The following is a 25,152-nucleotide window of genomic DNA, read 5'->3' on the forward strand; positions in this document are numbered from 1 at the left end:
AAAAAAAACCCCACCAAGTCAGCTGCTGTTTTCTAAAGGGCCTGAAAAGATGGGGGAACTGAATACACCCCAGTCATTGGTGTTGGGGAGCTGGGAGGAAACTGAGAGTCATTGGTGGTGTGGGACCTGGGAATGAGCATGGGACACTGCATGTAGGAACTGAGGAGCCTGCATTGTAGTGCTATTTCTTATGAAACAGTATGTGTGGCTTTGGTTAGTTGGTATTTGTGTGGGTGTTTTTGTGTGTCTTTTTTTTTCTCTCTATGGAGGTTTGGCTGGTTGTTGTGGGGGTTTTAGGGGGCGTGGGGGCATGTTGTTTTGTTATTTTTCCAGATAACAGAATTTAGACATATCTAATTGAACACTTGAAGAATTCTCTAGCAAGGATGCACTGATACAAAATGGTAGGTATACAAAGTGTTGTTTTGGGGAATTCCACAGCCTCAGCAAAGGCATCAACTGCATGGCCTTCCAAAAGACAATCCAAAGTTCATCTTCAATTATTTTTCACTTGACGAGTTCATGTGGTCATCTTGAGGATTTTTTTTTGCTTTGTAATAGCCTAATGCTTTATGTACAGTGGGCAATGTGCTCTTCAGAGAGTTTGTCAACGTGGTTGTACAACTGAGGACTCCCTTGGTGGTCCTTGGTTGTTAGTCCTCGGGTACTGTTTTGTTCCACCACTCTGGACAGAGAAGTTCTCTGGAAAGACAAGACGGATGTTCACTATATTTGCATGGTTGCCAAAATGTGCTGTTTACAGGAAATACTGACAGTGTCCCATGATCTATAAGAATTTGTGATTTTGTTTTTTAAAACTCCATTCTCCCTCCTTTGCATAAGGAAGTTATTCTTGGTTGAATTTGAAATAGGGGTGGGAGATGGCTAAGGATTTAAGTCATAATATTATTGTGCTGAGTCTCAGGCTATTTCAACAGAGTTGACAAGGCTGGAATGTGAACTCAAGACACTTAAATTTGTCAAATTAAACAAAGTTGTGATGGTTTGACCTGACAAGTAATTAGTCACATCTTCCACCACTTAAAAGAATTTCTATTCTTTGTTAACTGTGTTGCTTTCATTTGAAGAATTTGGTTTCATTTTAATATCACTAGTGGCAATGTTTTCATTGTAGGGTGGTTTTTTTTTTAATGTTCTTCTGAACTACTTTTCTTTCCTTTTTGCTGAGTTTGGAAATGCGTAAGATAAAGCAGAAGGAATGTCCTACTTACAGTGGTAGCAGAAAGAATTCTAAGCATACCCCTCCCACACCTGCCAATAAATGTGCAGCATTATTTGTTTCAGTCACTTACAGAACACCAGAAAATCAATGGATGAGGAAAAAAACTTTGAAATCCCTGTAGTTTACTGCTTTTCTTCCCCGTGTTTCTAAATAATGCTAAACCTTGATCATTCCTTAGATGAGCAAGGATACAAAGTCTGGGAAGCTGCACTGTGTAGGCAACTACTTGTGGTGCTCACGGTTGAGAACAGAGCTGGGTTCCAAACTCTTCTATTAAGGCCTAATGATCTAAAACAGCCCTGTCACACGCCATGATCCAGTAATGAAGCAGAAGTACTTTCTTCAGGCTCTTAAAGATGTTTTTACTAGTTCCACAGTAATGATGTTTGGACTAAAAAAAGGTAATATTACGTAAAGATCTTTAGGTTTTCACTGTTGTCGTGTAAGGTTCTCAAGAAATACTGACACAGCATACCAGCCCTGGAAGAATTTCTTTATTTGCGTCCATTTTTATTTAGCACATTACAACTTCAGCACATACATGGAGTAGATGTGTGTACAAACATTTGCACATAAATGCTGTGAAGGAGACTTTGAGAAGAACACTTCTCAAAGTGCCAGCCCCCTGAAGCTACTTGTGGGAAAGGATAATTTGCTGCAGAAATTCAGGCATTTCTACTTGCATCAAAGGAAGCAATGAGATCCAAGTTCTGTTGAAAACAGATAGTAGTTCCATTTCAAGTAGAAATCTGACACAGGAGCACTGAATTTAGCTGCTGGTCACGAAATACGAAGTTGTAAAGACAAGAAGTTGATTTAAAGCCTAACAAATTCTGAGAGATGTGAATTAATGTTTCAGCACTTCCCTAGAACTGCTTTATCCCCATTAATAACAGTAGAACAACTGTTGAGTAATATGAGAAGTGAAAAATAAGTTTTGTCTCTAGTGCAGAGGTCATTAGCCTTGGAAAGTCCAAAATTTACTAGCAGCTTTTAAAGAAGGAAGTTACATGGTACTTCATACCTAAATCAAATAGACAATTAAGTATCTTTATTTCTTATTATTTCAAAAGGTGAAACTAAGACTGGGCACATGACTGTGATATACTCAGGTAATGGTGTTTAAAACGCAACACTGGGGTTTAATATGGTTTACAGAAAATTGCTCTGGGTTTAAGACGGAGAAAGATAACACAAGAAATTAAACCAGTTCAATGGCGAGTCACTTCAAACCTTTTACTCGCTTACATCTCCAACTTTGTTGTAAACTTTATCCTCTTCAACACATCCACTCATAACAAAAAGTTGTTGTGGAATGATCACCTGTGATAGATTTTTTTCTTTCAAATAACAAACTGCATGCTGTCCTACAGAAAATGAGGCACAGTGTGTCTCATACTTGCCTATCCAAGCTGAGACCCCTAAGGGCTGCTTTCCAGCCTAGAATGCTTTAAGACACTTTTACATCTTTTCTTGCAATACGCACCAAATTTAAAACTGATCTGCTGAATTACACTGTGTGCTTCATTCTTTTGCAGTTCTTGCATCTGAAAATTTACAAGTTTTATGTAAATGTTTATCTACCAACTTGTTGCAGAAAGCCAAAAGTCTTCAAAGTCTATTTTAAGGTTAAATCTTCTGAATTTACGATTGTGGACCAGAAATCACTTTTCATCATATCAAAAGCTTAAGCTTTCCTTCTGCATGTTCTGTGAGTTAAGAACTGTCACAGTAGTACTGTGGGCTTTAAACACCACCACAGAAATTGCAACAAGGAGATTTTAGTAATTCATGCTGAATTTGTTGAAAATACTGCACTATGAAAGAGTAAATACAGAATTAGTTAAAAAAAAATATTTTTCCTTGACTGCACAAAAGCCTTTATTCTCTTAACAACTTTGGTTGCATTCTTACTGGCTGGTCAGGAATATAGCAAGTAATGACAAAAGCATCTCTATTCAGGAAGTTTCAGTGCTAATGCAAAGTTGTTCTTAGCACAGTCAAAAGAGATTGCAGATTTTTAGGAGCAGAAAGATCTCCTGGAGGATGTAGTCCATCCCATTAATGATGTAGTGCTGGAGGCTGACATCCAAGGAAGTTAATGTTTCAACAGGACTCTAGGAAAAAGTTTGTAACGGTATACCTCCTTAGCAAAAGGTGGTTTCGGCTTTTTAGTGTGATCCTAAAAGGCACTCTATTAACAATTCTAGATGACATCTTTCTTTAGCAAGAAGAGGCAAGGAGTTGTACTTGAGCCATCTTGTGCTAGTCCTGTGCAATTTAATGCATCCATTTCTGGCAAACTACTTTACACTAGTATAGGCTTCATGATTCATTTAAAGTTACTCTTTCCTATACTTAATATCTATCAATTTAAGAATACATACACTGTACCAAATATTGTGTTACAACAAAACATGCAACAGTGAATAATCTCTATCTTTAGGTGCCTAGAACATGTAATTTCATCATGTACAACTTTATTGGTGGGGAATACAGCTCTTATGCTATCTCTCATCATAAATCCCTGTATGTTCAAGAACATCCATTGAGACCAGTATTTTCTTACACAATAGCTTCATGTTTGACCAGACACAGCACAGTCAAAGTGTTAAGAGTCATTACATACATAGGGACAACTGAAGTGCAGAGCCTGTGGGATATATACCTTTACTTATGTTACTACAGGAAGAGATTACTGAAAGATTTCCTCTGCATGAAGATGAATAAAATATTTTCATTAAGCTTCAGATGCTGCCCACTGCATTGCTTTTAAATAAGACTTCTTACTTTCTATACAGACAGAGCAAAATAGTAAGCAAACTTATGACACATTCCTTTAATATATCAAAATGTTTCCAAGGCAATATTATTGAATTTAGACCACAGTTCCCAATAACATCAAGCTTCATAAAGGAGGTTGTAAGGAAACTTTATCCAATTAACAGTTTAAGTGCTCTTCTTTTCTTCACCCAGTAAGTTCACGGTTGCTTTCTTGGCTGCAGGAAAATAAAAGCAGGTTTAAGCGTAGGAGGCCTATAGACTAAATGGCCTATTCAGTGTTCTGGAGCTGCATTGGTAAAAAAATCCTCTTAGGTCACCAAAAAAAAAAAAAAAAAATCACAAAAGAAAAATCACAACTTTTGTATACATATACACACAAACAGTGATAAAACTGGTCATACAAAGATTAATAAAACCATAAGCAAGGAACAGCACAATAAACAGCACAGACTGACTTACAACTATTGTATCAATAAAATAGAGCTGCTCAGAGTGTTTAGGACATACAGGTTTACAAAAGAAATATACTACCAAGATGATGAAATAGGGCTGGAATAACAGTAAGGTATGTGTGTGTACATGCATGTATGTGTACATGATTTCTTAGAAAATATATGTATGTGGAAATCTATGTATGTGGAAATCCTTACATATAAAAATCAGAAAAAGAAAGACTAAGTGATGCAATGAGGACAGAAAAATCCCATGTGCAACAGGGAAGAACATTTTTTAAGATAGCTGTCGAATAATAGTGATTGAGGAAGGGTCATGCAGCAAAATTTACAAGCGTAGTTGAAAAAGGCAGATAATTTAAATACCAACAGGAAAACTGCTTAAGTTGATAAGAGGAAATGAAGACTGCATTGCAGTGTTTGGGCAAAAGGAGACACAAGGCACTTCAAAATACCTTATAAATAAATTTCCATTCAAGTGAAATAAACCTTTATTTTAGCTACTTAAAACATTAATACCCTCAGCAAGTCTGCTGACTCCAAGCTGTGTGATGTAGTTGACAGGCTAGGGGGATGGGATGCTTTACTACAGAACTGGCAGCCCTTTTGTACTATCAGACATTTGAGATGGTGTTTTAGAAGATAGAAGAACACACTGAAACAATAACTGTATTTATGGAAGGTATCTTGTGAAGATGTTTGTATCTGCCTCTAGAGAGAATGTTTATAGTGATATGTATGGTGGGAAGACACACAAATTAATCTTTTGTTCCACTCATATAGTTCGCACTCATTCTAGCATGACTGCATTCCTAGAAAGTGAGATCCACTGCAATCATATTGTCCTGGATCTTTACCCAAATTTATCTCCATTATAATTTACATAGTCTTCTTACAATTTTTTTCCTGAAAATGATGAATACTAACTGTAAATATTAGAGTTGCCCAGGGCAATTCCTCCTACTTGATGTGATTAGTGAACAGTTTTTTCCTCACCTTCTTTAGTGATAGTATCTGCAGTCTCTGCAGCCTTGTCTTTCAGGTCTTGAACAACACTATCAAGCTGAGCTTCATGCTTCAGGAAGAAAGGCCGGATAATTCGATGATAGAGAAACTCTGCCCCATTAGAAGGGCTTGGAGCCATGCACCACAACAGAAAGCCACACTAGAAGGAACAAGAACATCTGCATAAGTAGAAGAAATGAGTAGGAGACAAGGTGCAGTGTGCATTCCTAACTCTGCCACAGACTTGAGCATATTTAAAACAGTGCACCATCCCCTTCATGTGGTAAGGTCACAGTCAATCAGTATGCACATCCGTTTAGTTACATACAGTGAATCTTTATATTGGAATAATTTCATGGATACTGACAAGATAAAAGGAGGGCTGTAGCAGTAAAGCTGCTCTGGTAGCAGGTGTATCAAGACTCCATGTACTTCATTTGTTTGCTTTTTAAAAAGGTAGAAGTATAAAACCTGATTAGACAAAACATTAGTGTCTCTGGCTACTTCTAAACTATATGTGGCACAGGCCTGACTCAAGGCCCAGGTCCCTAAATCACTTAAATCCAGCCAAAACATTTACCAGGAGGAAAGATGTTCCAGTCTACACAGAGCACGCAGACAAGGGTAATGCTTTTGGATTGCACAGCTTAGGTATCGCTTTTGCAGCACAATCTGCTCTCTGGGAAGCAAACAAACACCGCCACTGTGTGTGGGGTAATATTTCTACACCTTACAAAGAGGACTGGAAAAACAGGCTATTAAATGTATTACAGATATCTGTCTTCACTACTGAAGCACCTTTATTTGGCTTCAGTTCCACTGTCATACACAACACAAAGCTATGCAAAACAATCTCAAAACATTTAAAGGATAGGTAATTCCATAAATGCATTTGCCTGAGCTCTGCAAGCATATATAAAAATCCTTTACAAAATAAAATAGCAATAAAATCAAGCAAATTTTCTCAGCAATTGTATTATTTACGTCTGGAAAGAACTGTACAATATTTTTCTGTGTCAAAAGCCACTCCAGAAAATAAAGGCAGAATAGCTTTTCACAGACCATCTTGAAACACAAAACCAAGCCACCCCAGGCTCAGTCAAAATGTGCTTTGTTTTGATGCTAGCCATGATTAAATGTTTGAGGATTTCCACACATGTTTGGGAGTAGAGGGAGAAAACACAACAACAAAACCTCAACTCTTCCTCCTGAATCCATCTGACCATACAATTAGCTATGTTAGGCACCAAAAATCACACTAATCATTTAAACTACAACAAAAGCACAAGCTTAAAAGTCTTCATTTAAATAGAGTAGCACTTATTTATACAGCTTTGATTTCCGAAGTTTTCCAGCTTCCACAGCACTGTTTACAGCAGCCGAAGAGGTGTTTCGGTGCATGTGCCAGAGACTCTGGCACATTTAAAAGGAAAAAGCAAAGCTTGTTACTTATTTATGAGGTTTCCAGTACACTGCATAGCACAGAAGTGTTTCCTAGAAACTAGTTCTATCACAGTACCCTTTCAGAACTCCACTGTGCCCAGCCAGACATTTCGGTCTCCTCTCCCTCACACGTTTGATTTCCCACTGTAAAACCACAAAGAACCACACCAAATTATTTGTTTTCATATTGTGTAAGAAACTCCTCAACAACAATGTGACCATTACAAGGTGATTTACACCAATAAAGGTTCCAATTTGAGTTTAAGAAAAAAAAGATAATAAAAATCCCTTTTCAATTATGAAAAACACATAGTCTTCTTCAGGCAAACCTCCCAAATATTTTATAATATTTCCCCTCTATTCTTCGTCAGATAAGGGATACTGAGATTGAATGTGCTATAGGTTCTGCTCTTCATACCTGTAAAATTTTGGCTTTGTCTTCGTGACAGGGCACACCACAATAAAACTGACCCCCCGATGCACATCAGTTGAAGAAAACATCTTTAACCTACTGGGTTTGGAGGAGAATGGTACTCCTCCTTTCTTTAAGGCCACTTTTCATTCCCCTCCCTTTAGAGAAACCCAGTTATGTATTTGGAGCTGGGAAGGTACCTTGACAGGCTTTCTCTTTGAAAAGGATCACTGATTCCTGGTGATAACAATTGCCTTCTACAGAATATATTGCCAAAATAATTTACCATCTTTTTAGGTAAGCTTTAAACTATTTGGACATGGTGTCAAAACAGAATGAATTGAAGGAGTGTTGTCCCAGAAGATAAAGGTTTTTCAAAGTAAAGTGCCCACCAGTAAGAATGCCTACCAGGAACGTTTCAATGAACTAAGAGAAATAATTCAACATACAATAAAATTTGGGACCAGCAAGGAGCAACTGATGCAGTATCATTATGCATGGTCAGAGGAAATAAAGGCAAAAAGTGAGAGAATATAAATTTTCAAAAGCTTCTACTATTTGTAAGTTAATATAACAGAAAGAATAAAAGGTAGTATCTTATTTTGTTATCTTTCATTAAAAGCTAAGAAGTATATTGATGTTATTTTCTGTTAAATAACAACTAGCCAATTACTGATAGTTATTTTAGGTGTTCCAATACACAAAGATGTTACTTAGTTCTCCATTATTTTAGGGAATCCCTCAGCTGTAAGTCCAACTTCCTCTGAAGTCCAACTTCTTGCCTAGAAACAAAATTAGTAATTTTGATTTCACAGCTTTGTCCCAATTTAGTCAGCAACAACAACAAAAATCTTTTGCAGGTATAGATTTGTTCTCAAATACCAATTGCTTTTGAAATGTACTGGAATAGATTATATACATTTTATAAAGGACACGCAACCGAAGTTGAAAGTCTCAGTCTTTTCAAAGCTTGACAATGTCAGACTGTTAACTTACTTTATTCTTCCCTTGTTTCTTGTGAAACCAAAATAAAGTGGTTTGTTAAAAGGTACAGAAAGTTCAGAGTGATAAAACTGATAACTGGAAAAAAAAAATTATTCTTTGTGACCCTCCAGACCAGCCAGCAGAGGAAATGGAATTTGTGAAATGGAGTGACTTCCTCAAGCAGATGCCTGGGCTGGGTCTAACCCACTTGGATCTGGTACTAACAGCTATTCTTGCCCTGGCAGCACCAAACCAAAGAGGTGGGTTTGCCACTACAGCAGAGAAATACAGCGTGCAGGCCCACAGCCAGCTCCAAGTTTCTAGAGACAGACGACTATAGAAACCCAGGACACGTATCATGGGAACAAAGTATGAACACACTCCTAATAGGAAACTGCAGTCATTAAAACAAAGGGAAGTGAAGCAGATCTTTAGCCGAAATCAATAATTAGTTACATGGGGTGTAAGGACAAGAGATCTGTTTTGAAGCAGAGTCAGACTGACATGTTGGGCACTTCAATACACTCACAACAACTCCTGTTACTTCATGTGACTCTGTGCCTCTTAGTGGCAGTTTGCATAATGCACACAGTGTGCTGTGCCTGCTAGGAATCCTGTTCAGAAATTCTGTTCTAATATATGAAGACAGAACTGTTAGCAGAGTCTGAAGTCTCCTTCCCTTTTCACTACCAAGAATACTCCTAGGATAACCTCTGCTGTTTTCTCTGGCTACAGAATTTTAATACCTGAATGCCAAATAAATATTGTCATACTTAACAGAAGTATTGTAAAACACATCACGTACACATGAAATCATGAGTTGTATCTGTGTTCTGTTGTCCTGGTTTTGTTAAAAACAAGACCAATTTCTCTCTTAGTGAACTTTCCTTTCAGCTAAGTTCTTCTTAGTAACTGCACTTTTCTGTAGGTGGATACATGTTTTAGTAGACATAGCAATGGAATGCAGGTCGCAGATAAGGATGCACGTCCCGTAAGTGAGAGGGACAAGGAGGAGCAAACTGAACAGGTGACTAAAACTGACTAAGTAAGTATTCCATCCCATCCCATCCATGTCATAACACCATATAAAAATGGGCAACCACAAGGGTCTCACTCTGTCTTCAACTATGGCCAGCATGTGGGGAGGACCCTGTGAGTCGCCCCTGCGATCTGAGGGCTAGTGACAGACCCTGCGTCCTCGAATCCAGTTCCGGTTTGCTGCAGAATACAGCCCAGGATTTCCGGGTCCCTGCCCTGCAGCTGCTGGAGCAGCGCGGAGCTACCTGGACAATTTGAGATTGGGTTTGTATATTTTGTATTATTTTCTCTATTTTATTAGTAGCATTAGTAAAACTTTTTTTTTTTCCCCCAACTTGCACTTCTGTCTCTCTTTTCCTCCTATCAACTCAGTGGGAAGGGGAGAGACTGAGGGGCAGAGGGGATTAACAAAACATCTGCCACGGTTTATTGTTGCTCTGCAATCAAACTGTGACACCTGTGCTTCAGAGGAAAAAAGCGCAGCAAATAAGAAGTAGGCATTACAAAAAAACCCACAAAGCCCAAGAAAACTCAAAACAGTCTTCAACTGGGGAACAAAAATATATGCAGACATTGTAACACATATTCAGAGGAGTTATTACACATGCTTTTCACCAACTTTTATGTAAAAACTCCTAGTGTGCTAAGAACTTAGAGGTGGCAGAGCCTATGCTTAATACAGGAGCAGCTATGATCCATGTCTCAATCCTGCACATCAAGGCATACAGAAATACTAAGCAGCTGAAACTCAGTCTGCAGAGCAAGCTACAAGTTCTATCAAATAAATGTGAATATGCTAACTTAGCATTTTTGGAAAATGAAAGCAAGCTTGAAATTTGAATGAATGACACATCTGGGCTTCTCTTTCATAACATCACAAAAGAGGCAAGGAAACATCACAAGCTGCATTACCAGAAGTTTTAGTTGTGGATGGTTTGGAAGTTGGAAGCAGCATCCTCCTGCTCCTCACATGCAGTACCTTCCATCCTTCCACTCAGTCAGCAATGTTTTCTGATTCTCAGCCAGCAACTTCCATCTGCCTTTGTATCACAGATGTAAACCTATCCACTACTGAAAGTATATACTTGACTCCTCTGTGCCTTTGGCAGTTATTACAGAAAGCTGTGCATTTACCTTAACTGCTTCCTTTTGCCAAACTAAGAGAAGTACCTCACTGTTGATGCTACCACTGTAAGCAAAAGTGGTACTTCTGACAGTGTTATCAGAATAATCTGTGGTTGGTCTTTACTTGCTAAGTCAGCCTGAATTTCAACTGCGTTCTCTTCAGACAGAGTGCTGTGCTGGCATGAAGAAATCATCGCCACAGCTTTTACCACCAAGGTAGGAAAGAAGCTCTGAAAATACACCGTATGAATTCAGAACTGCAAGTATACATCACTGCAGACAATGGGCAAAGTCATTATCCTGCTAGACTGTGAGGTGAAGTTGGGGATGCAAAATAACTGTGTAAATGGTTAAGACCAGATTCTTCCAGTGCCATAAGAAATCCCTTTGGATCCTATTCAGATCAGATGAACTTTTTCACTATATGGCTTGGTCTTGATATATTAAAACAGTAAAACATTCACATATGGCTTCGCCATGGTAAACTTCAAAATTAGCAGATTTTTCTTAAGAACTTCCCCAGAACATTAAGCTTACAGTGGAAAGACATATTTTCATTTTTGATTAATGGAAAAGAAAAAAGGAGGGAGAGAACTAACTTTATTAGGCAGGCTATCATATTTTTAGTCTGAAGCAGTAGTTCAAATATGTGCTTTTTCTTGGGAAGCTGAGGAAATATGTGTCCAACTGATTGCACAGTTGATGCCTGTTAAAGATCCAAAAGGAACAATGCAGAACTGTAACTGAGCTGTCCAAGTCAATTTTTGTTTTCAAAACATGGCATTTCCTGGAAAAAGCATTTGGCAGCATCAGACCTCACCATTAAAATTTTAAATGACCTCATCACAATAGCTGGCATGTAAATCCTTTCAAGAACTTTGATGGGTGTAAACCAGGCTAATACAGCAGAAGAGTAGAACAGCTCATTGACACAGAAAATAGGTAACAGTTCTTTAAGCTAAACAACTGACTCTCTAGCAAGCTAGAGGCTCTTCTACTCAAGAGCATACATGGTAATTTGCTATCTCCTAGAATAACTTAATATGCTAAAGTTGACTTGCAATACAGCCACACCTTAGTTGACAAACAAAGCTCAGAACACATTATCAAATAACTGTCCATAGTTAAACTAACAAACACAGATTAGCAACAAGCTCTTCTGATACCTGCCACTTCCTTTCAGAAAAGTAGTCTTAATTAAAAATGAAGTCTGTGTGATTCAAACTATTTTTATGTTGCAATTTTCTTTGCTCCCATTAGCAGAGAAGTTAGTATTTCCTTTTGCTACGTTTGTGATTCTACTCTCCACTTTCACTAATGCACTTAAAAGAAAAAATGGAACCATCCTGTAGTGTTTACCACGTGCTGTAATTTCGCCTGCATTTACCTGAACACCAGGACAAAGAACTGTTATTCCATGGTACATCTACACTGTCTCTTCTTCCCGAAAACATGGCAGACCTTTTCCTGCCACCCATCCCAACTTCCCCTCTTGCCTCACAAAACCATCAGCAGTAAACAGATCACTTCCATCATAATAAATCACAGGTAACCACCATCTAAAAATACGGTGTGACCCAGGAATGAGTCCGAGGGATTCTTTCGTAACCTATGTGCTCTTGAAGACATTAAATCAGTTATATCAAAGATCTCATTTTAGGAGAGGGGACACATGAACTAACATACCTTTAGCATGTAGTAGAAAGGGAACCAGGAGAGGAAGATATCAGAGAAGAATTCCACTATGCTGAAAACACCATACACAACCCAGTAAGTCAGCCACTGCGTGTCATCATCTTTATTGGGGCTTTCAATGGCCTTAATTCTGTAAGGAAAAAAAAAAACAAGTGAGCAAATCAGTAGCACCAGTCTCATCTATGATGGCGAAGTTTTTTATGACTCAAATTTGTTGTTCCATGTGAATCCTCATAATTTAATTTCTCTATATGCTCCACAGATTAGAACTAAGTACTATCTGTCATACAATGTGCCCAAGGTCTTTGGACCACAAAGCTTTTCCCAACATGTAAGACTTCAAAAAGAAAAGATACTTCAGCTATTCCTAGCTCTGTGATTGCAAAAAGAAAGCCAAACAAAAAATGTGAGCCTCCTCGCCTCATTCATGAGACAGCTCACAGGACAGGGAAGAGAGGTGATAACCTTTTGCCAGTTCCAGCCCTGGATGCATTATGGTAATCCTGACCAGAACACTGTTACACATGAAAGCACTAGTGATTCACGTGACATTTAACCCAAGTAGGTGCTCTGTGCTGCACATTCAGCTTGGCTTTCAGGGCTCTGCTGTGCTGCACAAACTCCTTGGCTGCAGGATGAACTCAGCAGGCTCACTGGAATGGAGGAGCCCACAGGCAGTTCCTGCTGGGTACTAGCAATCACACAACCTGCCTGGCCTTGCCTGTATGCAACAGTGAACAAACATCCTTCCTTTCTGACAGTAGGTACCATGAATAGAGTTGTTGTATTGAAACAAAAATCCTACAGTAGCGTAAATTATCAAAATGGGGTAACCTTGTCTACAGGTGAGGTATGCACAGTATGCTGCATCACAGGCCCCTTCAGCACTGCGCAACTTGGGGTTCCCAGCATCTACAGGGAAATAAGATTCACTATACTATTCTGTTTCTTTATAGTGTTAGGTCTAATATACAGCATTTAAAATGATGCTCCACAGAATCTGAATGCCTTTCTTACTGGGATTAGTAACAGACCAGCACCTCCCAATGCAAACAGCATCTACATTAAAATTTTAGATTTACATCAGGATTTTGAAGTGAATTTCAAATATCTTTACTGATATGTACATATACTAGATTCCTCTTTGGAAAGGTAAACCATAAGATTTGCTCTAACTACTAACATGCACTTAGCCTACAGAAGCAGAGGAGATCCCGTACCCACTCACCACATACAGTGAGGACTAAATATTTGCATCACCAATTGTTTTGCTCCACAAATCCACTCCTGCAAGACTTACAAATTCTGATGTAGGTTACAGTATTAAAAAGAGGGTGGAGCAACCTCTAGGAAAGTCTTGGGCTTCCTGCATAATGATTAACCAGGTTTTTGTTCTCCAGCTGCTAGGAGAACAAAGTTTATACAGCTCTAAAAATAGGAAACAAAGAAAGAAGTACATGTGCTTTCTTCAGTAAAAGTAGTGGAGGCTTGAGATTCACCAAGTGCAGGATTAGCACTGTAAGAAGTTTTAGAAGGAAATGCTAGCAACTGTAAGCCTGAAAATATGAAGCTTAAGAGTATTAAAAAGCATTTTTCCTCTCCACTCATGCCATAGGATTAAATTCTGTAGATTGAGTTTAATTAATTTAGTTTTAATTATTTTCTAACTTGTTCTGTTAATATCAGCTACATTGTTGCTGAAGCAGCATCTGTAGGATATATCAAAGGTGCATATTTCTCTTTTAGTCCATAAAAAAAGACTGAGAGTTGGGGAAGTTTGCAAAATAGAAATTAAGAGATGGCTGGCTGGGACTGTATTTCCTGGTTTGTAACCAACAAACACTTTGGACTCTGTAACTTCCTAGTTTTGTAAATTAAGAAGAAAAAAACCAAAATTCATGTGGCATGCCTTATGTTTTAGCAAAAGTACTGGCAAACCCACCACATGCAGAGAGAATTGCTGTAGCTACCGGATTGAATTACTTTGAAATGCAATATGAGGATCAGATACTTAATTTATGCATTTTTTCCATTACAGTTTGTGGCAGGCTAGCAGGGTCCCACGATGGGGAGAGCAACAGCTCTTGCCCTACTCCACCATACACAGCAGGACACTGTTAATGAGGTTCTGCACCAGTGCTACTGGAAGAACAGGTTTTCCACAAGCAGACAGCAACAGGTGTGCTTGCTGCTGATGCTAACAGCACAGCGTTAGGAAACAGTTGTACAGCCAGTCTGCTCAAAGGCAGTGCCAACTTCAGATGCCCCTGCCCACCCACTCGTAACCACATTTTTTTCTACAGCTGCACCTCTCAGTTATTGTAATACTGCTGGGTGAGAGTGCCCTGTAAAACAACAGAACAACACACATAGGAGGTAAGGGAGAGCACTATTGATCTGTTTTCAAGCTGTGAAACCATACTTCTTGAAGGAAAGCAAAAACCACACATGACTAGTAAGGGAGTGGTGGATGAATGGAGGAAAGAAAGGAACTAATTGCAAAAGTTTCTTGATGTTAAGGAAAACTTGCTGTAGGGGTTCATCATGTGAATCTCTGCTTCTGCTGACAACTTTTCCATTAGAGCCATATGGGGGAGGCTTACTTTACCACATTAAGCATGCTAGCTTGGTATTTGTGAGAGAAAGTTTTGCAGTGAAACTGCTAACAGTCTTGCTGTTTTACAGTTATGCCTTTTCCAGTCATCTTAAAGCCATCCACAGCTTTAAGGAAGCATTTTAAAATTTTTGTTAACAGTTATCTTAGTAATCATGAAAATCAGTTCTCCTAAAAAAGTTTAGAATCTTCAATTTTGTGGCAAAGGGCAGGTGACCTATCATTGTGTTAACGAGGCATGCTTTACTATCTTCTCTCCTGTAAAAGAAGATGGCTTTTAAGAAGAGCGCCATAACTGCAATGCCACAGGTGCACTCCCTTTGCATGTTCACCACCTGCTGCTGTAGTTACTCTACTTTAAGGTGATGTCTTGAAGGGAATACATGGACAAGACACTTCGATGTTCAGACAGTCACAAGCAGCAATACTACAAGTAGACAAGAACTGGTCTGATTTAACCAGCTCATACACAGCATTAAATCCACATGTGGTGTTTCCTTGCACACAGTAGAAAGCAGCACATTCCCCCTCCTATAACGTTATCTGATCTAGTTAGGCACCATGGGACAAGCTCAGGTGGCAGACCCCTACAACACTCACTATCAGCTCTGAAGGAAGAGCACAAACTGCATCTGCTAGCATAGACCCCAGTACTAATCCCATCTAGTTGGAGGGAAGGAAGAAAAAAGCAGGCTATAGCAAGGCCATCAGTGAATTAAAGTTTTAACTGAAGACAAGGAAAGGAGAGTATTTTATAAATATTCTGCTTCTGAATGGGAAATATGTCCTTCAGCTGAGACTGCCAGTAGAAATCCGTAGTCAACTTTTGGCCTTTTATTAAACTAATCTCCATCCTTTGGTACTTATACACTATTTCATTAGTAAGTCACAGAAAATACTCCTTATCCAAGAACAAGTACAATAAGTTATGTAGAGTATCTGAACAGATAGGTTTTTTTGTCCATTTATAACTATACTTTTTCCAATATGAGAATACACCCTAATTGGACTTGTTTTTATAAGTTATTCTAGAAACTTTCAAGTATTATCCTGGTGTAATGCTCTGTACAATTAACCGTAGGAGATAGATCACACGTTACTTCAAGCCAAGAACATTTTATTCTTCTCCATGTTAACTCATTAATCAATCAGTCTGATACTCAAAATGCAATCTCCATCAACGAGCAAAAAGAAACACAAAGAGGCACCAGCAGTACATCCAACTTTAGGGTAGCCTTCTTGTAATAGTTATTTATATGTTGCAACAGCAAGTAAGTCAGTCTCACTAGCACAGAACATTCAGATTTCCCAACAAAGGAAAGTGCATCCAAAACCTATCGTTTCAAATTTAAAAATAAAACACATGCTGTCCATATTAGTCACATGTAGTAATTACACATCACAAAGTATTTTATACGGTGCTTACGTACCAACTGCAGAGGACTTTAAACAAAGCCTCAAACAACTACTTACAGTAGTTCTACATGTTGGAGGTGAGAACAATCACTAGGAACAGCTTCCAGCAGACTGGATGGTAAACATCACAGCTCAGTTATTTTTAAAAAGGATGCCTGTCCAGCAGTGCAAATGGCCTGGCACAGGCCAGCATTGCAACTCATGCAGACAAGATGGGGAGCCAAGTAAAAGCTTCATTTTTAGCCAGACCTGTTCCTCATAACCCTGCTAGCTGGTGATGCCAACAGCAGACGCAGAGACTGCCACGCTCTCCAGTGGCCCAGGGCTTATATCAGCTTTATAGCTACAGTGTCAGAGTACTGGCTCAATTTTGACTGTGTGCATCCTAGAATCAGTCAAACTGAACTCTAGGTCAAGTAATAGTAACAGATATGGGCTCAGTTTTCATAAGCTGCCAAGTTCTTTCACTTAAAGCATCTGACTCATTTAAAAAAAAAAAAAACAACAAACAAAACAAAACAAAACAAACAGCTCTTTTCCAAGAAGAAGCTATTATACACTCCTGAATTAGCTCTGGCATAACAAATCATTGTTAGAGTTAATTCACACATACAGTACGCACAGAATAAACATATCATATGTACACCAGTTATGAGCTTGGGCTGTGGGTTTTTTTGTTTTTCTTATCTGAGTCTAGCTAATAAGATGTGGAAGTCAGAAATAAAGAAATGCCAAATTTTATTGCTGTAGTCTCATAAGAAGTGATCACTCAAATCCCTGCAATTTTACAAGGTGTACCTGATGACTCTTGTATAAATAAAGTTAAAAGTTTAAGACAAAAGTTTAGCCTCCAATAAGGCCAGTGTTCATGCTGCAGTTAGGGAAGACTAGATAATTTTGTGTATCCTTCCTTCAGTTTTCTAGTCAGTGCTATACTAAATGAGTAGGCAGGCGTACCTGTGACCCCCTTAGGCAAATATAACACTTCATTTTTCCTCCTGTTTATCTAAAAAGCAACCAAATAAACAACAACAAAACCACAACAAAAAACAACCAACCAAATAAACAAAAACAACAACAAAATAACATAACGAAAACAAGTAACTGAAACCACACACTGAAATTAACTACACTTCTAGAGCTTATTCTTACAGCATATCCCAACTTTTTAGAGCAGGTTATGGAGACTCAAAAATAATTACTCCCTGCCATCTATCCAGACACCACTGTGGGATCAACACTCCATTGCACCACAGACTTCCTCAGTTTGGTACCCTGTCTTCCTCGTTTCAGACTTATCTTGGCAGGTTGCCTTGGTGACATCTGCCAGTGAAACAAGTACCCGTGCATCTGTATTCATTTCTTTTATTTTGTCTTCTGCATTTTCATCCAGCCTTCCATCTTTCTTCCTCCTTACTGACTGCAATAGCAGAATCATGCATTTGCAGATACCAAAACCATCTTCCTGCCTAATGCACTTACACAACTGCCCCGGTGTGCGTCTGCCATCTCCCCTTGCTCAAAATTTTGTGTACCCAGAAGATGGCAGCAAAAAATTCATGAAGGATAGCAAGGAAGCTCATTGTCCATGCAGGGAAAGACATTATTAGGAAACACCGCCAAGCAACATGACAGAAGTACGAAGGGATCTACCTTCATTTCTTCAAAGGAAACTGAGACTGAGGCAACAAAAGGAACATGTGCCTTTTTGCTCACCAGTGAACTGAGTCCTACAGACATTTTAAATCAGCACAAAGCTACATTCCTGAAAACACAAAACAAAACAAACAGCTATCCTCTCATTTCATTCCTGTGTAGCAATAAAACTTTGTAACTTTTTTTTTTTTAAATAAGTTTTATCTCATGTTCATGGGCCCTTACGATAGTTTGCATTTTTCCTAACAGCTGAAGACAGCCTCATTATCCTCATCTAAAACTTGTGTCTTGCTCACTGTACACATAGTGACAAGTCGGCCTCCTTCCTTTTGGGACAGCAAGATGTTGCCAGCTCTCCTGTGTCAGACAGCGCCATAGCTGTGAACAAAGACTTTAAAAAATGTAGCAGGAGTACATCACCACAACACAATAAAAAGTAAACACGAAAAACAACTCTCACTTTTTTACACCGTCTCACCTTTTCAGCATATAGCATTGACATACTACCCATCAAATGTTCAAAGCATTGTGACTCAGCAGGAGGAAGGGTAGTTTAAAAACATCTGCCAGCAAACCCCACTGCTGTCACTCTTAACTATTGCTTTAACATCCGTAGGCCTACATCAACCAAGTCACTAGAAATCAACAGAGAGGAGTGCATGCAAGGTGCAGTAATGCAGTGCATCTTGATCAAAAAGGTCTGGCAAAATGTCATGTATGTCTCAAACATATCCACAGTCCCTAAAAATCGTATCTGCATCAATTATAAGCTGGAAATCTTTCAGTGAGTTTAATTCAGATTGTGGACCCATTTGTATACAAAGACCTTTACCTTTTTAACATGCACTTAAGATATGGAAGCTAAATTCCAAATTTCCTACAGATATCATAATATTAGACTCTCTCTTGTATTTAATCACTTCTTATCTATAGACATGAAAGTACACCATTTGACCAACCAACAGATATATCAGTTTTTGTTTTATCATGGCACTCTAAAACCTAGAAGACAAAAAGTAAATATGTTTGGAGGAACTGATTTGGCAGAACACACACACAAAAAGTTGAAATACGGGGTTTCTTTTGTTTGAAGCCCCAGGAAAGAGTATCAGCTGTGAGAGGAAACTGTAAGTGCAGGCAGATTTGAAACTTTCTACTTATATTTATACTGAGTGTTGTGAATCTGGTTAGATATACCAGCTCTCTCAAATCACTTCCATAAAGCAGCAACAGAACATCACCTGTGAACATTAGCGTATCATGCAGCATTTTCTGTGAAGGAAAAAAAAAAGTAAGTGTTCTCCCCAAAATGTGCTAAGAGAAAGCAAATTTGCAGCCCTACCTCTCAACAAATACAGAAACGATTTTACATTTTCTAAATTGTGACCAAAGAAAATCTGTTTTTCCTTTTAGTGGTAAGGAAGAGGCAAGAAAAGGTTCAAGACACCATGACAGTATTAAAATTAAGACTTGAATTGTGTGTTTATATGTCTCTACAATCAACCTAGATTATTTCCTGTTTGTAAAATGCCACAAGTAGCACTTACATAGTAAAACCAGCCAAACTGAAGTAGTAGCAGCCAATTAGCCAAAGCAGAGACATGATTGTACTAAATTGCTTTTCTCCCTTGAAGGCACCAGTAATAATTTCAGACATTTTACTGCCTGAAGCTATTTTCATCTCTGCAATTTTGCAAACATAACAGCACTTCTGAAACTTCCAGCCCTTTGCACGCATTTCTTAGTCAAATGCTCCAATCATTTTTGCTCTTTCATTTTTTTGAGGCAGTTCACCACCACTGGCTATGGGTGGAGCTGCGTTTTAACTGGCTAGCTCTGAAGTTCAGAGAAGCAGTGAAAATATTGGCAAGGTTATTTATACACTGCCAACACTCACTTCTTCCATATTCTTCTTAATATTGCTTTGTGCAGTTAAAACTCGCTAGAATTATAAAAAGCTGTTCCTATCATCTGTGGTAAACTTTTCAATACTGGCCTACTACAAACACAAAAGCCTGCAAACAAATACTAGATTTCAACTTAAAATTAACTTTATATTTCATCACATAGCACTTAACAGAATTTTAGGGAAGCAGACTACGATTTTATTGCAAACTTTAATCCAGATTGCCTCATTTACCAGGAAACAGCCACATAACATTTACTTGGAAAACTACTGTGGAATTATGCCTATGTTAAGAGCCTCGGACAGGCCCTTGCTGGGGACACAGCATAGAAGACTCAGATTTTAGAGAAGACTTTGTATCATTAGAGAAGAAACCCCTCCATGTATAAAACCACTACAGACTTAGCCAAAGCAAAGGTGAATACCAACAAGGAGCAGAGGAACAGCTGTGCCTGCCTGACGCTGTAGCTGGCATTGACCCTGGAGCTGCCTGCTCCCCTGGCCTGTGGCTTTGAGCCTTGGCTGGGGCAGGTCCCAGTGGTGTCACTGATGTGACTGCAGGCAGCTGCACCACGTCACACTGGCAGCCAGGTGCTCCCCATCTGCTGGCTCTGACCAAGCAGCTACAGCCTCCAGCACTTCCCTGCCAAAATTCGCACCTGCTGAGCAGTACACACAGACAAGGAACACAGAGAAGGACGTAAATGAAAGAAAATAAACTACAGAATTATACAAGGTGTGACAGGCAGGTACATGTACATCCATACAACTGTCCTTGTTTCAAGCGTGAACAGACTGAAATCTGAGCTGAGCACCCTTCCCTGTTGTTGTTTGGTTTTTTTTTTTCCAATATATTTTCTTTCAGGCAAGCAAAGAGATGGACAGTAATCGCTGTGACTAACAAGGTAACCCAAAACTAAAATCTTAATAAACCAGATTTCAAACATTCCAAATGAGTCACACAACCGTTAGCCTCCTTGCCATTTTAAATAGTGGTAAGGACAGGAAGTGGTCTCAGAACACAGACATCTGTCCCACTCCTTCATGAATGTCTTTTCTGCTGAAGACTGACTGAGTAATTAATTGTTTTTCATTTTAAACCATTCAGTCAATGACAAGGCAGAATGATACTTTCTTCTGTTATGAAGTAGATCAATGTAAGTTAACTGGGGAAATCTGCTATTTACTCTTTCTGTACCTTTCTGAGGCATTTCAGGCTTGGATCTATTGTTGAAACACCTGTGTAAACATCAAACTAACACCTCATGCCAACATGTTTCTTTTACAGGTCCTGACCTCTTCCAGAAGCCACAGCTTTTACAGCAAAAGCCACTTGAGGGTGTTTGCAGCTGATGAAAATAGCTGAAAAATGCCTTCTACCCAAAGCCAGGAAGCAAGTCTCACTACTGTGAGTTCATATAGCAGGCTCTTCAGCTGTCTTTTCAAGGGGGGCAGATCGAACAGAAGAGAGGACTAAACAAACCACCCTGGTTAGTGTTCTTTATGCTTTGAGTCTCTATGCTTTTATGAGCATGGGGGACAGCACTCAGCAGCACCCTGACTGCAGTATGGGATCCAGAGCAGCAAAAATAAAAGCAGGAATCACTCCAGTAATTCAGCTTTATCTTCTCACAGCTTAGCCCTGCATTAGGATAGAGATCCTACAGTAAACATGGACAGCGCCATGGTAGGACCAAAACAACAACAACAAAAAAAACCAATATAGTGGAATAAGAGTAATCATCAATGAGGAGTCTTGCCCTTTTTCACGCTCAGGCACCTCATGCTTGACTTCAGACTGAAAGCCATCTCAGGGGATAGGACAGGTGCCCCTGTCAGACTGATCCCATAACCCTGTACAGGCTGGCAAGGCCAATACTGCCTATGCTGAGTTTACACTAAACAGGACCATGAAAACATGTGCGCTGCCACATGCCCCCCCCATGTCTCCTCTGCACCCACAGCGGGCTGCTGGCTCTGCAGGCACTGGGGGTAGAGCAGTGCATGTGGGAAAACATGATGTACCAGCTCTGTTCTTGGGGAGGGGACCAAGCCCACCAGTGCTCTCAGCAGGCTGCTTCACGAGCGGGAGCCTGACTGCAGGCTGCTCCTGAAAGACTCTCGGCATGCAGCACGTCACATGTGTTTTAAGTAAGATTTTTCACCCAATATTATAAATGTATCAGCATCAAAAAGACAGCTGAAGGGAAAGCATTGATTGAGCGTGAATTGGAAAAAACAAAACCGGCATTGTATTCATATGCAAGTTATTAATGGTTTCTTTTTTTAAAATAAAAACTGTAGCCAAGGACAATGGCATATATACTCATCACTAAAAAAAGAAAACAACCCAAAACACTCCATACTACTACCATCTGGGAGGTAACTTTTCACATTAACATATATGTAAAGTCACTTTCCAGTATGAAAAAGGGTATACACTCTAAATTTATTTTTTTTTTAATATCCAGATTTAGAAGAAAAACATTGGAAGAGAAAACCCCATTATTCATATTCAACTTGCTACTGTCTTGCCTCCACAACTCTTAAGAGCTTATATTATCAGTTTATTCACCACAGTACATAAGAACAGATTTAAAATATAATATCAAACCAGTTTTAAAACAAATTTAAAAATGTAAATAGGATTTTATAAAGTAATTATGTACGTTTATAAATGACCTCAGACAAAAAAATATTACATAAACACAAATCCTATGCAACTATTTTAAGGTTTTGAAGCCTTGTTGGCTGATATTTTCACTTGCAGATTTTAACTAAAAATTGCCTTATAGAAAATAAAACCTAACTTTCTCCAGGGTTCGTGGCCTATAATCTCCTGAATTAATGCCCACTGGAAACAGTATTTAGGAAAGTGTTGCTTAGTTTTAGGAATCACAACTATAAGATGTATTCAGAGAGTCTAAAACTAAGTCAGTCCCTGACATCTCTGAAAAACAAAAGAGAAGGAACCTATTTTTTATTGCCCAGCAGCTAATAACAGAGAACGTATTTTTAAAAGTTGCTGACTGTATTTAAACAGTTACATGAAACGCAAGCACTGTATTTCAACAGCATAGCAGTAAAGCTGGGAAGGACTTCCATTTTATAAATGTGTTCAATTACACGGAAGGTTTTATTTAGTACATTTCTGAAGTCTTTTGGAACACACCCAACAGGAAATCCATGTTGGTCTAATAACAATATAAAGACTATGAAAGATACTAGGTAGTCGCAAAACCAAAACATCTAAGAAGGCTTTCCTTTGAAAAATTAATATTTTTAAGACTTTTACACCCAAGAGGAGCTACAGTGTCCTCCTTTTCACCTTCTCAACAGCTAGGTGGATTTGGAGTAAATAGCACTCCTTAATGCATCTCTGTCTTATTACATTACCTTGTGCTTTGTGTTAAACATATGCTGACACTGCACCAGTGCCTTCCTGCCTATCTGGAAGCATCCTCAACTAAAAATAACAGTATGAGTTTTAGCAAACACCATTACAATAGCAACTCTCCCTCCCGTTACCAGCAGCAGGTGAGACAGAGCAATCCAGCTTCTCACTAAGATGACATAGCCAGGAACCCAAAGATGAAATGGAGCACACTACAGACACTGGTTTGCAAGTGTGGAATTTACCCGGCATCTCCCGGCTGTAATTTATTACATAGCATTTGCCAGATGGAAGAAACCTCATCCTCTACTCAGCACCTTGCATCCGTACGCGCTACGGGAAAGAGTTGGGCGGGAAAACATCATTTTGGGAGCGCGGTCCTCAAACGCCACTGTGACAGACACGCGCCAGGGCAGGGCTGAGATTTTGCAACGGCATTCTTCCCCCTGCGGGTAACACACGCAATCCCCGTGATCAGAGGGATCAAGTCGCGACACTCACGAGATGTAGGCGGGGTAGCCGAAGCCGATGACGTTGCAGAGCAGGGACGCGCCGTATCCCACCACCAGGTACACGGCCACCACCCCGACGATGGCTGCGCAGAGAGAGAGCAGAGAGCCGTTAGCGCGGACGGCCCCGCACCCCGCGGCGCTGAGGGGACGTGTCACCGCCCGCCCCCGCGCCTCCCGGGACGGCCCAGCGCCGCCGCGGAGGGCGAGGAGGAGCGGGAAGGGCGCGGCCGGGCCGGGCCCGGAGCCGGAGCCGCCATCGACACCATGGGCCCTTCCGCCCCTCTCCTGCAGCCCCTGTGCGAGGCGCCCCCGGCCCCGAGCGCCTGACGGGGAGACCGGCGAGGGGGAGAGGGGCGGGCGGTGGCCGGAGCTCACCAGTGGCGATGTAAGTGCGGCTGACACCGGTCTTGCTCTCTATCCGCTCGAGCACGGCGGTCATGCAGTTCTTTTCGTGCAGGAACCGGTCAAACCTCTGCCTCATTGCCGCTGTCATGGCGAGGCCGTCAGGATGCCCGCTCCGTAGCCCCGGGCTCACGGCGGCCGAGCTACAGGCTCCGCTCCGCCCCTGGCACCGCCCGCGGGCCCACCCACAGGCGCGGCGTGGGGCGGCACCGCGCGCGGGCACACCCGGTCGGCGGAAGGTGGCGGGGCGGGAGGGAGCTGGGAGCCATCTTCCGCTGGCTCTCGGAGCCGTGCCGGCGCCGTGAAATGGAGGTCGGATGGTCTGGGACATCCCTGCAAAGGCGGCGCTCTCCTGTGTACACAAAGCTATGGAGGAGGAGGGTGCAGACATGGCCGGCTCCAAGCCCCTAACATTGCTCAAAAGGCTTATAAAAACCCAACCAAACAAAGAAACCCCAACCAGTAGTGTTAATGGCTCCTTCTACGTGTGATGAGGAAAAGTCAGAAACAGATGGTAAGAACTGACATGATGTAGAAAAAAAGGTTACAGCAACATCATTGCATGGCTACCCAAAAGGTGTGTGACTTCGCCAAGGGCAGCAGCTCCTAGCTGTAACTGTACCCTAGAATTTATGGTGTGCACAGAGATCTTGAAAACTAAAAATAGATTTCTGGCTATAATGTAGTCCTGGAAACTTCCTTGGCTGGGCTGACTTCCCAGCAACTCCTCTGCATCTGACTCAGCATTACAACTATAACATAGACTCTCCGTGCCTTCTTCAAATCTCTGTCACTCGTAAGCAAACTAGAAAATACAAATCAGTCTTCAAAAGTTGTTTTGTGTCATCTTAAGAAAAACTGAAATGTAAATAGCACACTCTGCTTTCAAGCTGTCATTATTTTGAGGGAAGGCATCTTGCAAAGAAATTAAAACGTATTTGTTTAACTGCTGAAATACCTTTTCTTCTTTCAAGTAGCTGTCTTATTAGGCAGAGGTGAGGAGAATAGTACCTAGTTCATAACCCCAGGTAAAAGGTTTGTTCTGTAATTTCAAGCTTTTTTTTTTTTTTT

General features: G+C 40.1%; 1 protein-coding gene across 1 annotated transcript; it reads right to left on the reverse strand.

Annotated features, from left to right (window-relative positions):
- Window positions 1-1,722: 1,722 nt before the first annotated feature.
- Window positions 1,723-24,262, reverse strand: REEP5 (receptor accessory protein 5). The gene is made up of 5 exons (XM_065861057.2): window positions 24,055-24,262; window positions 23,669-23,762; window positions 12,173-12,311; window positions 5,476-5,644; window positions 1,723-4,242 (listed from the first exon to the last, which is right to left on the reverse strand). Exons 1-5 carry the CDS (start codon window positions 24,170-24,172, stop codon window positions 4,193-4,195), a joined length of 570 nt encoding a protein of 189 aa, XP_065717129.1. The 5' UTR covers window positions 24,173-24,262; the 3' UTR covers window positions 1,723-4,192.
- Window positions 24,263-25,152: the final 890 nt, after the last annotated feature.

The sequence above is a fragment of the Patagioenas fasciata genome, chromosome Z (genome assembly GCF_037038585.1).
Source record: "Patagioenas fasciata isolate bPatFas1 chromosome Z, bPatFas1.hap1, whole genome shotgun sequence".
Taxonomy (NCBI): domain Eukaryota; kingdom Metazoa; phylum Chordata; class Aves; order Columbiformes; family Columbidae; genus Patagioenas; species Patagioenas fasciata.

Bases quoted from the DNA above. Each gene is read 5' to 3' on its own strand.
- REEP5 (XM_065861057.2), bottom strand. From the start codon at position 24,172: ATGACAGCGGCAATGAGGCAGAGGTTTGACCGGTTCCTGCACGAAAAG. The intron at 12,312-23,668 runs GTGAGTGTCGCG...TTTTCCTTACAG, and splicing joins GGCTACCCCGCCTACATCTC to AATTAAGGCCATTGAAAGCC. The intron at 4,243-5,475 runs GTGAGGAAAAAA...ATTTTCCTGCAG, and splicing joins AGATACTATCACTAAAGAAG to CCAAGAAAGCAACCGTGAAC.